Below are 14,832 nucleotides of genomic sequence, written 5' to 3' on the forward strand. Positions count from 1 at the left end.
AGATGAGTAGTAATTTTCTCAAACTAAATAAAGAGAAGACAGAAATTTTACTGATTGGCAATAATGGATATAATGAGGTTATTAGAAATAAACTTGATGCATTAGGATTAAAAGTCAAGACGGAGGTAAAGAATTTAGGGGTAACTATTGACTCTGACCTGAATTTTAAATAACATATTAATCAGATTACTAGGACAGCATTTTTTCACTTAAGAAATATTGCAAAAGTTAGACCTCTTATAACAAGATGCTGAGAAATTAGTTCACTGTTTTTATTTTCAGTCGGCTAGATTACTGTAATGCACTCCTCTCAGGACCACCCAAAAAAGACATCAATCGATTGCAACTAGTGCAGAATGCAGCTGCTAGAATCTTAACTAGGAAAAGAAAATCCGAGCACATCTCTCCAGTTTTGATATCACTACACTGGTTACCTGTGTCATTTAGAATTGACTTTAAAATCCTGCTTATGGTTTACAAAGTCTTAAATAATCTCACTCCATCTTATATTTTGGAATGTCTTTCATCTTACACTCCAAATCGTAACCTTAGATCCTCAAATGAGTGTCTGCTTAGAATTCCAAGAGCTAAACTTAAAATAAGTGGTGAAGCGGCCTTCGGCTGTTATGCACCTAAAATCTGGAATAGTTTGCCAATAGGAATTTGCCAGGGTAATACAGTGGAGCACTTTAAAAAACTGCTGAAAACACATTATTTTAATATGGCTTTCTCATGGCTTCATCTTAGTTTAATCCTAATACTCTGTATATTCAATTAATTATCATTATTATTCATGGTGGCTCCAAAATCCATACTAACCCCTACTTTCTCTGCTGTTCTTTTTCTGTTTTCTGTGGTGGCGACCTGCGCCACCACCACCTAATCAAAACACCGTGATGTCCCTACATTGATGGATTAAAGGCCAGAAGTCCACGTGACCGTCATCATCAAATTCTTCCATGAGAACCCTAAATACCATGAGGACTGATTGTGAGGTCATTAATGTTAGGTAGAATGCCTAGAGGGGGCTGGGTGGTCTCATGGCCTGGAACCACTGCAGATCTGTTTTTTTTTTTGTTTTTTCTGTCCTCCCTGGCCATCAGACCTTACTTTAATTCTATGTTAATTAGTGTTCCCTAATTTTAATTCTTATTTATTTTGTCTTTTTTCTCTTTCGTTATTATGTAAAGCACATTTAGCTGCATTATTTGTATGAAAATGTGCTATAAAAATAAATGTTGTTTTTGTTGACTGATGCACCTTATTATGCTTGCATGTCAAATACTGTTTAAATATAAGTGTGAGTGTATATCTATTTATCTGTGTACCTGCATTATCCACATAGAGAGGATTCCTAAAGTATTCAGAATCCTTCATTTTATGCACATATCATCTGCTAAATGGATAAATTAGCAATTTTTGCCCATTCATTTACAGCCAATAGCCTATAATGGCAAAGTGAAAACATATTTTCAGAAAGGTTTGCAAATTTGTTAAAAATCAAAATTGAAGTCTCTCATTCATATAAGTATTCAGACCCTTAATTAAGTGTTCTGTAGAAGCTCCTTTGGTGTGCACACATAAATTTGTGCAGTCTGTCCCATTCTTCCAGGCAGATCGTCTGAATCTATTAGATTAGATGGGAAACAGCACAATTGAGGCCACTGTGGTCCAGGGAACACCCAAAGCTTTCAGAACAGTTTTATATGCTTGCCCTGATCGATGTCTCACCATAATTTTACTGTGGAGGTCTACAGAGAGTTCCTTGGATTTCATGATTTTTTGTTTGTCTTGACATGCAGTGTGAACTGCTGGAGTCTTATAAACACAGCCATGTGCCTTTATAAATGATGTCCAATCATGAATATTAATATAAGTGAGACAGTTTTTGATATTTAACAAATTGGCAAACTTTTCTGAATACAGTTTATCACTTTGTCACTATGAGTGTAGAGTGATGGACAAAAATGGCAAATTTATCCAGTTAAAATTAAATCTACAATAGAATTAAGTCTGCAGAAAGTAAAGGGGTCTGAACGTTTTCTGAATCTACTGTACATAAGCACATTTCTATATGAAGAAGGGCTAGAAATTGACTGCTAATCTAAGCCTAAAAAAGCTGTACCATTATCTGTATATGCCCCATCCATCCATCCATCCATTTTCCAACCCGCTGAATCTGAACACAGGGTCATGGGGGTCTGCTGGAGCCAATCCCAGCCAACACAGGAACCAATCCCGGGCAGGGTGCCAACCCACCACAGGACACACACAAACACACACTAGGGCCAATTTAGAATTGCCAATCCACCTAACCTGCATGTCTTTGGACTGTGGGAGGAAACCGGAGTGCCCGTAGCAAACCCATGCAGACACGGGGAGAACATGCAAACTCCACGCAGGGAGGACCCGGGAAGCGAACCCAGGTCCCCAGGTCACCCAACTGCGAGGCAGCAGCGCTACCCACTGCCCTATTTGTATATGCCCTTTATGTAATTCTCCTTAGACAAGTAGATCAATTAGTTTCATGACAAAAGCACTCAAAAGAAATGTGTGCCGATAAAAGAGTGAAGTGACAAATACATCCAGGCGAGAGGACGAGGCTTGTGGTTTACTCGCATAAGTGCGCGCTGCTGAACTGTGTGATGTGGCCGTCTTAATTTTAATCCAGTAGTGTTCCTGTGAGTATTTTTCTTTGGAAACTGTCTGCTGTTGCAGCCAGTGGCTCTCGCCTTTCTTGTTGTGATTGCAGATTTGCCTGGAAGACTGTAATCATTCCTCTTCTGTGGAAGAACAAACATCAGCTGTTTTACAAGGTTTGCTTGTAAACTGCGATGCTTGCATTTTTAGATATTTCTGACTTGCATCCCAGTAAAGGATAAAGGACACAAGCTTGCAGTGTAATGCAAAACATTTCAACATTTAATGCTTACTTTAGGCTAGTAATGATTATTATTTTCTGATGAGTCAAGATTACACTTTAAACATCTAAAGTACAATTCCAACTAGTCCACTGTACCGCATTAACACTACCACTCCAATGTGATCTGATTTTGACTTTACCACTAAGTCATAATACTTAATACTGAAAGATTTTGATTTTAGTGTAAACACCCAAAACCACTGTGGTTGGATACAGGCTGCTTTCATATGTGCAACTGAATTTTGGTTAAATTCCGGTCTGCCATATTTAATCTGTGATTAAACAGATTTGTCCTAGTTACATAAGTTGTTGTGCATCATGAGACATATTAAAACAATCATGGTCGTCAATGTAAATGGTCAGTGGTGCTGTGAAGAAACAAATTTTGTAATAAATTTCTGTACTATGCTTATTCAACAATTTAGAAAACAATGTTTTGATACCAAAAAGCAGAAAACTGAAGAGCAATAGCAGAGAAACAAATATGTGGGGATCCAGGTTTCCACTTTACCTGCATCACTGAATATATGTGCAGCGCATTCATTCCACATAAGTTGATGTGCATGTATTTAAACCATGCAACATCACAGACATTGGACTCCGATTTAATTCTGATTTAAGCTTTGAGACTTGGCAGTGTCAATGTAGCTTCTGAGACATTCACAACATATTCCTGACTAGCGAAAAATGAGAGATACAAGTATCTATAATTCAATATTGACTTGTGAAAATCTGAATTAGAAATATTTATAATGTACTTCACTATAGAGTATATACAACTGCAAGATGTTTCCCATTGATTTTTACAGTTTTTAGCATGAGATGCCTGTAAGTATTTAAGTATATAAATTGAAACTAATTGCAACTATTTTAAGATGTATTGTTTTGTGCTTTTTATATATTATATATGTATAATCACATTTCCATAAGCCAAAATTCTAAAAATAATTTGAATAATAATATTTACATGCATTACATACATTATATTTGTGACCAGTAACAGCGCACTGCACTATAATGTGCAGTGAATACACTTGACTTGAGCATTCCTGGTTTTCATCCTCTTTCTCTGTACATTTAGCATTCATTTGCTCAGAGGTTGATGCGCTTGTGGTTTTCTGAGCAGCTCTTCTTTTCTCCACCCTAGCAGCCCGCTTCTTCTCTTCTTTCGTCGGCATCTTTTCGTGTTAAAAGTGATTAAGTCAGTGTTTGTGTTGCAATTACTTAGTACGTTTTCCATAGTTTTTCACTTAAGTTGGCACTTAAGTCTTCTATCTGCCTCAAGAATGATTTAAGACATGAAGAGGTAGGGGACGTTACGGCAAAGCTGGTAGGCTGCTGGCCGCTGCCGAGAGTTGATTCAACATCCATCCATTTTCCAACCCGCTGTATCCGAACACAGGGTCACGGGGGTGTTGATTCAACAATAAAATAAAATAAAAATAAAAAGAGGAATAACCTTGGAGGTCAATCATCCCCCCGAAAGCGTACAGTAGACGTCACGTAGTTATGTGTACCAAATTTCAGGTCAATAGGTCAAATGATTTGTGAGCTACAGGTGATTTAAAATCCTGGACAGACAAACGGACAGCCACAGTAGTGTATTATATAAGAAGATATTTAAAGTAGATTAAATGTATAGCATCTGAAATTAATTCTGAATGTAATTACAGATACTTCTAGTTAGAATTTTGATTAATTGAACAAATCAAAAATAGAGAATGAATACAGAAGGACTGCTTTATTAATTCTAAGCTCTGCAACAATATTTGTGATGCTACAATAAATACACGCACAATTTCTGTTCCTCTTGATATTTTTTTCATATGTTTTACAGAAATGTCTAAACCATACTTGTCAGGACTAGAAAATTTTTCATCCTACTAGTCCTTCACTTTGCAAGTTTCAATCTAGGGCATGAGTGGGTTGTTTCATTAAAACAGTGCATAAAGAACCAGATACCACTCAATAAGGTTGGCAATGCATGTTTTTGTAAAGTACAGCAGTACAAAGAGCATACTGAGAGGTGGAGAAATGAGATACGTTCCAATGAATCATCCGTTACCATTTTTCTCAGTTTTTCATTTCCACAAAGAACATGAGGTCGGAAACTGTGTGAAGAGCATAGTAACAAAAACAAACCATGTGTCATAACATTTTCAGGCACCAGATCAGAATCAAGCTGACCATTTAGAATAAAGTTTGAGGTTCCTCTCCATCAACAGGACATGATTAGATCGGTTTTCTAATTGAAGAACGGTGCCAAAAGCTTCTAACAGAATGACCTGTCAAAGTGTTCATGTTGATATCTCCACTTGTATGAATCCCTATGTTTTAGACAAACTAAGCATATGATATTTGTTATTATCATCTAATTATTATTTTTTATGGGCAGCATGGTATTACAGTGGTTACTATGTGATCCTGAACTGGGACAACAAGGTTCAGATAATGGGCAGACTACATATAATCTATATTAGTCTGTGCTACACAAAAATCACATTCAAAGCAGAACAAAGATTAGCAATAAAAGAATAAATAAAAAACACAATAACATAAAAATACACACCTTATCTTTATAATTATGGATACAAACCTCATCTTACTTCACACTGGAACCCTAAAATAACCAGATAGCATGCAGCATTTCATTATACAGTGAAGAAGAACAGCTCAGTTTAGAAAGAACTAAATTGTACCTGACTGGTTTTTTGGAATTCCTCTTCCAAGTTTTTTTTACTGTGCTGGGTGTCTTTCAAAAGCACCTGTTAGAGAAAGCAGACTTTAAAAATCAGTTTTTTACAATGTTTGACTGGCATGCATATCTATTAATGAATTGTAAATCAGGAAAAAAAAACTAGGAATATGCTGCCTCTTGTTTTGAGTTAGAATCTGTTGCATGGTACATGTGTATCTCCAGTTATGGTTTCTGTTGTTGAGCCATTCATGACTGTAACGTCAATCTTCAAATCACATGAAAGGGGCAAGGATTGGGAAATCCTATCTGCAACCTGATCTAACTTTAGATCAGCTGTACTCCAAGTACAACCAACCAGGGTGAGCTGTGCTCAGAAAAGACATATGCCAGGGGTCAAACACAATTCAACTAATCCGCTGCCCCCAGGATACCTAAAGTACATGATCTACTATCACCCATAGGACCACACTACAATTACTAAAGCAGCACTGCTATTTCACATTTACGTGATATTAACACGTTTTTTTCCCCACTGTACCTTCTTGGTCACCTTTTAAAAGAGAGCTGGGATACTGATATAGTCTACATTTCAAGACTAGCTGTAATCTGCTTTGAAAACAAATTCAGGAAGATCTTTCTTATATGTGTACATTCTGGGTGTATTGTGTACAGTAATCTAATAGGGTGCTCATTGTATGTTATGCCTATTGGGCCTCATAGCTGCATCTGCTCTGTAGTGACACCACTTCTCCACACTGAAGACAACTGAGGAAAATATGCTGGAAGGGAGAGAAGAGCTTGGAGTTAGAGTAAAAAGGAGTTTCTATGGATAAAAATAATCAACACAAAATCACCCATTTCCAACCAACTGCCAATTTTCAGTTTCTAATTAGTCAGTTTCTGTGTAGATGAGTTTGGGAAAGGTGCTGTTTAAATAAAATGTATTATTATTATTAGTAGTAGTTGTAGCAAGACCTAGAAAAGGTCTGTGAGATTATAACATCACCATGTTGCTATGGAAGCCGTCATTGAGATGTTTCTATATATCTCTCTGAACAAAAGGAGCACTTCATGTAAGACTGTGCCAGAGTTTGGGGAGAACTTTACTAATTCAAACTGGTTATCATCAGGCATTAAACCAGCATGTCTCTTCATTTTGAATCTCAGACAGTAATATTGATGTTTCAGCCTTTACTTGTCAATTGTTATAGGATTGTAGTAGAGATAATTTATTATTGCAGTTGTTAACTTATATCATGTACAGTATATGTGTCAATTCAATTTTATCTGTAGTTGCAGTAAGCGGATATAATAGCCCTTTAATAATGAAGTAGCAGTACAAGTCATGCTTGGTGAATTAATCAAGTAACTGCTGCTTTATGTACAGTATACTGTAAAGTATTTAACATGGTTGTGTTCCTATAGTTTGTTGAGGTTCATGGATCATCTTGGAAGTTTTATTGTTTGTTTTACTTTTGGATATTGACCGGAGAGAAGAGGCTGTGGCTGGAATTCCATGAACCAGTATAGACCAAAGTGGGTGGTGAGGAGGAAGTTGATGGCCAGATTGTAACGTGAGAGAATTTCACTAACCACCTGTGGCTTCACTACTTTTAAATTGGTGGATACCAGACCATTAGTTATTCTTCTGACATCTGCCAGAAATGACACAAATAGGACGGTGGGAAGTAAATGCACTGGGGACACTGGATGGGGCTTTTATAGAGGATTTTTGTGATGTTGCATTTATGTATTTATTATTTTCTAAGCATTTGTTCAGTATAACTCATTAAACAACTGAACATATGAAACTATTGAAATATTTACTTTTATTTTTCTCCTGGTTACTTTCATATGGTGCAAAAGGAAACAATAATAATTTATTATAAATATAATCCAGAAATAAGCCTTTGCATACTGTGCCTGTATTTTAGAGCCTTGTGGGTGTATCCTTAAATATGATGAAAATGATTTACTTTTCTGTCATCACTGTCATTAATCTGTTTTGTGGCTTTCCTGGAATTAATTTGGTTTATTTTTGGATTTTTCATAATAAATGTATTGCTTATTGTTTATTTATTTTATTACTATTACAGGGTTGTCACCATGGTGTTCTGTGACTTTCTCTGTATGGCCGTGTAGTTTATGATTGCCATGCTGGTTGCTGGTCAAATGTCATATTGAATTATCACTCCATGTCTATTTAAAGATGAAAACGTATATGTTTGTTGTTATTCTAGTGCTGGATCAGTTCTGGAAAAAAAAAAAACAGAAAGAGTGCGGTAATGTAAGCTAAAGGAAAGAAACTAAAGGTTGTGTTAGGTTCTCCAGCGTTAAATCTACTTAGTTTCTGAGTTAAGGTTTTTCTTTTTGTGTCCCTGTTTTGGCCTCTCGGTATAGTTTGTTTCTCCTGTGTGTTCCCTGATGAAATATCGACTTGCCTAAACAGTGTGTTTCATCTCCTTGTATTTTCCATTTAACAAAAAATGTAACAAACATTTTTTGTTTTTTTGGGTGTACCATACAGGTGTTTTGTTTTTTTTGCATGAAATGTTTTTCCTTTGAATTTCACTAAACTAAACTGTTGAATTCCTTGTGTTACACATCCTACTCAAAATATGAACCTTCTCCATTTCAGCAGCTGTACAATTTTGGAAACCTCAAAGAAACAAAGCTACAGTTTTCTCATACTGTCAATACTCACAGCTAATATATGTTCTACTTTTTCCCTGTAATTTATCTTTTATTGAACGTTTTATTGAACCCAGGATTGGTTCGTGCCTTGTGCCCTGTGTTGGCTGGGATTGGCTCCAGCAGACTCCCATGACCCTGTATTCGAATTCAGTGGGTTGGAAAATGGATGGATGGATGGATGAACATTTTATTTTGTTAATTTGTAAGTGGGGAGTGGTAGCGCTGCTGCCTCGCAGTTAGGAGACCTGGGTTCGCTTCCCGGGTCCTCCCTGTGTGGAGTTTGCATGTTCTCCCCGTGTGTGCGTGGGTTTCTTCCGGGCGCTCCGGTTCCCTTCCCCAGTCCAAAGACATGCAGGTTAGGTGCATTGGCAATTCTAAATTGTCCCTAGTGTGTGTGTGTGTGTGTGTGCCCTGTGGTGGGCTGGCGCCCAACCTGGGATTTGTTTCCTGCCTTGCACCCTGTGTTGGCTGGGTTTGTCTCCAGCAGACCCCCGTGACCCTGTGTTGGGATATAGCAGGTTGGATAATGGATGGATGGAATTTGTAAGTGTGAGTTCTTGTTTGTTTTGTATAGCAATTTGTAATCATGTGCTCAAAAATAAACACTATATAAAACAAAGTTTTTTTGATTGACACTTCAAAATGCATTTCATAAGGTACCATCTAGCTGTTACTCACCTTCAGCTTTCTGATCTGATGCTGAAGCTGTGTGACTTCTGACTGAAACTGTCTGAGGTCCTCTGTGTTGTAAGAGCTGACCGATTCAAATGTCTGCAAAGAGCAAAAGAAAACATAAGAAATGAGCTTGTTCAAAAGTGACATTTTTATTTTCCTCTTCTCCTTAGCCATCTCACCATAGCATTGGACTTACCATTATTACAACTAGAGAATTAAAAAAAATGAGATTAGTTAATAGTAATTTAATTAATGTCTAGGGACTTTACAGTTTCTTGTACTTATTTGTTTACCTATAATGTGTAACTTTACATTTACTTTTTTATTATTTTTATTTATTTTGTGTTTTGTTTATTTACAATTTTTAATTTTTTCTTTGTAATTTAAATTTTTTGTTTAACTTCCTAGAAAGCGCTTTGAGCTACACGTACTGTATGAAAATATGCTATATAAATAAATGTTGTTTCACATGACTTAAGGAGTCATGGCTCGACCCAGCTTGCATTATTAAAATATGTCTTTAATCTTTAAGAGCCCTCCCTGCCTTTAAACTCAGAATGGAGTTTGGGTAATTTCTGCCACATACTTAAAAGTATCTATAGTAATTTTGTCTGTGCACTCAGGGGTTGGCTCTGGAAACAGACTAAATAAAGATTATCAATTGATAGGCATAGTGTTTAAACACTGACTATAACTGATCACTTTTGTTTTTCTTACTGAATGCCTACTTTTCCTTTGCTAATGGGGCAGCTACACATTCCTCTCATAACCTAAGACATAGAGACAATTTTTTTTCAAACTTGTTTTGCACTTAAACAGCTAAAAGCACATATAGGGATCCTATGACGTTTTATCTCTATTTTACCATATATTCAGTATATTATGATGAGGTGACACATACAGCAGACATGACCACATCTTAAAGACTAAGCATAAATTATCTAGACTGTTGTTTCCACATTGACTATTTTATAAAGTACTGTACCATTTTATGTTGCAAACTGTGACGATGAGTAGGATTAAACACGCACAAATCCATTTTCTAAACGTGTTTTCTCCAAGACTGGGAGAAATATATGTAAGACAGGAACCAGGCTTGGACTGACCATCGGTCTATCACAGAGTACTCTCGTTTTACATTTCCATTGGGCTCATTTAATGCTGTCAAACACCCAGTCTACATGTCAATAGACTTTTAGAGCAAACAAACACAAACACCAGGAATGAATTTTGAGCTTAAAAGGTGACATCACTGGTATCCTTGAACAACCCAGCTCACTCATTAATGCTCGCTTTACCTTCGAAAACTCTCTAAACTTTGCATTACAAAACAAAGGGGTCCCCACTCCTGATCCTTTCAATCCCAGTCAAGACACCAAAGTCATCACTACTCTGAGCACTATACCCATTCAGAATGTGAATGCCACTACTAGTAATTGCTCTGTATTTTCCATGGCAAAACAAAAGCCCAACTCTTTATAGCCATGTGAGCTGAAGGAGAACTCCTTTAATCCTGGTGACTACTTAAATCTTTGACTGCAAGGAGATGACATCACTTCTACACTTGCACATTTTGTAACAGGCATACGTGTTCGAGCACACCTGCACACTCTAAAAAGCATTTTAGAGCAGGTCTTATTCATTTATTAAGCATCACATTTATAGATAAAGGCTCAGCAGTCAATCTACAGATGAGTGTATTCCCAAGCAATTAGTAAACCACTGACACTGTATAGATAGAACTTTACTGTTAGTTTATTATTATTACTGTATAGTCAGGTAACTACAGACCAGTAAGCTTTATGTGCATCACAGTTAAATTAATGAAAGCAACTGTTAAGGAAAAGGAAAAGCTTGAGCAGCACATGTCAAGAACAGAAGTTTTAGTCGATAGTCAGCATGGGTTCAGACAGGGGAGGTTGTGTTTCACTAATATATTGGAATTCTATGAGGAGGCAACAAAAGCAAACAAGAGAGGTGCATATGATATTATTTATCTTGACTTTAAGAAGGCTTTTGATAAGGTACCACATTAAAATATTAGTGATAAAACTACAAGTGGGAATTCAGGGTATGATGTGTTGACAGACACAAAAATTGGCTCAAACACATGAAGCAAAGGGTTATGGTAAAGGGAACTTTTTTTTAGAATAAGGTGATATTAAAAGTTGTGTCTCTCTGGGATCAGTGCTGTGGATGCTGCTATTTTTAATATATACAGTATAAATGATGTGGACAAGAATATAATAAATAAGCTAGTTAAGTGTGCAGATGATACCACAGTAAGTGTAAGGACAGATAATGTAGAATCAGAGTTGTTACAGAGGGACTTGGACAACATATAAGGTTGGGTAGATTTGTGGCAGACGAAATTTAAGTAAATGTAAATGATTACACATAGGAAGTTGAAATATTAGATTTGAATACATAATGGTAGCTCTAAAACATGAAAGTACACCTTATGAGAAGGATCTAGGAGTCATAGTGGACTCGTCACTAGCTACATCCAGACAATGTAGAGAAGCGATTAAGAAGATTAATAGTAGCTTAGGTTATATAGGCCTCGCAGTAAGGAGACCCGGGTTCGCTTCCTGGGTCCTCCCTGCGTGGAGTTTGCATGTTTTCCCCCTGTCTGCGTGGGTTTCCTCCGGGCACTCCAGTTTCCTCCCACAGTCCAAAGACATGCAGGTTAGGTCGATTGGCGATTCTAAATTGGCCCTAGTGTGTGCTTGGTGTGTGGGTGTTTGTGTGTGTGTCCTGCGGTGGGTTGGCGCCCTGCCCGGGATTGGTTCCCTGCCTTGCACCCTGTGTTGGCTGGGATTGGCTCCAGCAGACCCCGTGACCCTGTGTTTGGATTCAGCGGGTTGGAAAATGAATGGATGGATGGATAGGTTATATAGTGCAATGCGTGGAGTACAAGTCAAGGGAGGTTATGCTTAAGTTATATAATGCACTACTGAGGCTTCACCTGGAGTGCTGTATACAGGTTTGGTCTCCATATTACAATAAAACATATAGCAGCACTAGAGAAAGTCCAGAGATAGTAACTTGGCTGATCAAAAGGACTAAGAGTTATGAGCTATGAAGAGAGATTGAAGGAATTGAGCCTTTTCAGGTTAAGCAAACAAATTAAGAGGCGATGTGATTGAAGTATTTAAATTATGAAAGAAGACTAGGACATGGTTGGAAACTTGTTAGGGGCAGATTTCGCACAAATATTAGAAATTATTTCTTCATGCAAAGAACCATAGACACTTGGGTAACACTTTGTTTACAGTAGGTACTGCAAAAATACATCTATTACTCATTTATTATTATGTAACAAGGCCTTTAAATACACTTCTTTGGTCTTCATAACACTTATAAAACATCAGTGGACAGCTTATTCATCACTGTGCAGTGGGGCATATCGATGTGATGGTAAAAATGACTCATTAATATGATATGAAGGATTCACATGTCTTATACTAAATATGTGATATCAAGAGAAATGTGCCTTAATTAATCCACCTTAGACCAACTCTAAAGTAAAGTTTTGTTATTGCAGATCAATAAACTTTTTTCTGATGCTTAGTAAGTGTTATGCAGAGCAAAAAGAATTCCTGGTTAATGTCTTATTACATAAGAGTAAATGAGCAATAGGTGCATTTTTGTAGTACATAAACTAAATTGTTACTGACACAGGGAATACAGTATGTCAAAGGCCTGTGTGCCCGGGCATACCTGACTCTCAGATAATTGATTGACCATCTAGTACTTTATAAACTGAGGTGGACAAACCTGCGAATGAAAAATGTAGCATAGGTCTCCCTTTTTTTTACAAGGTTCAAAAAGGTTACAAAGTTTATTTTGTGGTAACAACTCAGGCCTACAATGGTGTTTGCTGCTAACTGGCTCTGTGCTTAAATTTATAGGAACAGATAATGAATGTTAAAACAACAGTATGACAAAAGCATGCAAGACAAAACCATGCTGACAGCTGACCGATGACAAAATACACACATTGATGAATGGACAAATGAGAGCAGCCAGTAACCCCCATAGGGTTAGTTTTACTTACTGGAAAGATACATTTTTCAATAGTATAATTGAAATGTGTATTTAGCTTAATAAAATATAATATGAGGTAAAACAATAATCTCAGCACAATTGAAAATAGACCACATAACCCATGTAAATAGAAGAGTGCCTGTACTGGGCAATGCAGTGCCCATCCATATCTCACTGTTAACTGTTGTATTTGGTGATTAGTTGGCTGGATATGCAGTATCTGGATTTGGACGTAGTGGGTTGTTTGGCAAAAAGTCCACGTCAGGTTATAATCAAAAAATCAGATGGTTCCTGCAGATATTGTCATAACACATGTATTAATATGATTAATTATGTATACAAATGCACCTTTTGAACTGTAGAAATGCTTGTTAATGCTCTGCTACTGAAATGAATTTGAAACAGATACTTGTATTTATCTCTCTTCTTGCTACAAGTTGTATACCACTCTGGACAATATTATTAAAGAGGTAGGGTCACTCATTACACTCAGTTCCACACATGAGGACATTACATTTACAACTTGAACATAGAGAAAAGCCAAGCAAAAATGACACCTTTTATTGACTAAATAAAAAGATTACAATATGCAAGCTTTCGAGGCAACTCAGGTGATTACATCTTGCCTGAAGAAGGGGCCTGAGTTGCCTCGAAAGCTTGCATATTGTAATCTTTTTAGTTAGTCAATAAAAGGTGTCATTTTGCTTGGCTTTTCTCTACATTCATAATGGCTAACACGGTACAACACCCTAGTACTACAACTTGAACATAATAACATAAAATATATTTCCTGTTTCCTTTTGTATATGCAATATTCTTAAAGGGATGGGCTTATTTGTTACACACAGACCACAAACAAGTCCATACACATTTTGGATATTAACACACTAACATAAATTCACATTTACTGTAATAGATATGTTTTTAATTACAAGCTCTTCAAAACGTAAAGCTAATAACATTTTTAATATGCAAGACATGTGCTATTTTTATGTGTCCACTGAATGATATTACTATACTTTCTCAATAGCAGCTACCCCAGATAAAAAGAGAAGCCCATTAGTTGCACCCATTTAACACCATGCACATTTTTCTTGCACATGTTTGTCACCACACTCTTTTGTTGTCAGTATGCCATTTACAGTGGTTTGACTTTTACATTTTTTCAGCATTCTTATGGTGGCATATTTATTATCTTTAATGATGATTAGGCCTGCTTTGAAAATATAAATATTGTGGTGCCAGTGACCACCAAACACCAGACCAAGTTTCAAATTAAAACAAAGTTATTTTTATGTTATAACAATACATTGACAGGTTTTTAGGTCAGTCCTCATTGTATAAACTAATAAATACCTTTCTGTCTCCTTCCACCTTCACAGTTAGTGTTATCCTCTTCCTCCTGGCTCTGACTCACCAAAGTGTGACACGATAGCTCCATTTACAGTGCATCCGGAAAGTATTCACAGCGCATCACTTTTTCCACATTTTGTTATGTTACAGCCTTATTCCAAAATGGATTAAATTCATTTTTTTCCTCAGAATTCTACACACAACACCCCATAATGACAACGTGAAAAAGTTTACTTGAGGTTTTTGCAAATTTATTAAAAATAAAAAAACTGAGAAATCACTAAGTATTCACAGGCTTTGCTCATTACTTTGTCGATGCACCTTTGGCAGCAATTACAGCCTCAAGTCTTTTTGAATATGATACCACAAGCTTGGCACACCTATCCGTGGCCAGTTTCGCCCATTCCTCTTTGCAGCACCTCTCAAGCTCCATCAGGTT

At 36.8% G+C, this 14,832-nt stretch overlaps 1 protein-coding gene across 4 annotated transcripts in view; it reads right to left on the bottom strand.

Moving 5' to 3' along the window:
• si:dkeyp-72e1.9 (syntaxin-binding protein 4) overlaps positions 1-14,832 on the bottom strand; it is a 219,045-nt gene that overhangs the window by 45,787 nt on the left and 158,426 nt on the right. For all 4 annotated transcript variants that reach the window (XM_051933611.1, XM_028813887.2, XM_051933612.1 and 1 more), the window contains 2 exons: positions 8,994-9,086; positions 5,623-5,688 (listed from right to left, as the gene is read on the bottom strand). In XM_051933611.1, the coding sequence (XP_051789571.1) occupies positions 5,623-5,688; positions 8,994-9,086 (159 nt within the window). The remainder of the gene's footprint in view (positions 1-5,622; positions 5,689-8,993; positions 9,087-14,832) is intronic.

This window comes from Erpetoichthys calabaricus, chromosome 11 (assembly GCF_900747795.2).
Source record: "Erpetoichthys calabaricus chromosome 11, fErpCal1.3, whole genome shotgun sequence".
Taxonomy (NCBI): Eukaryota; Metazoa; Chordata; class Cladistia; order Polypteriformes; family Polypteridae; genus Erpetoichthys; species Erpetoichthys calabaricus.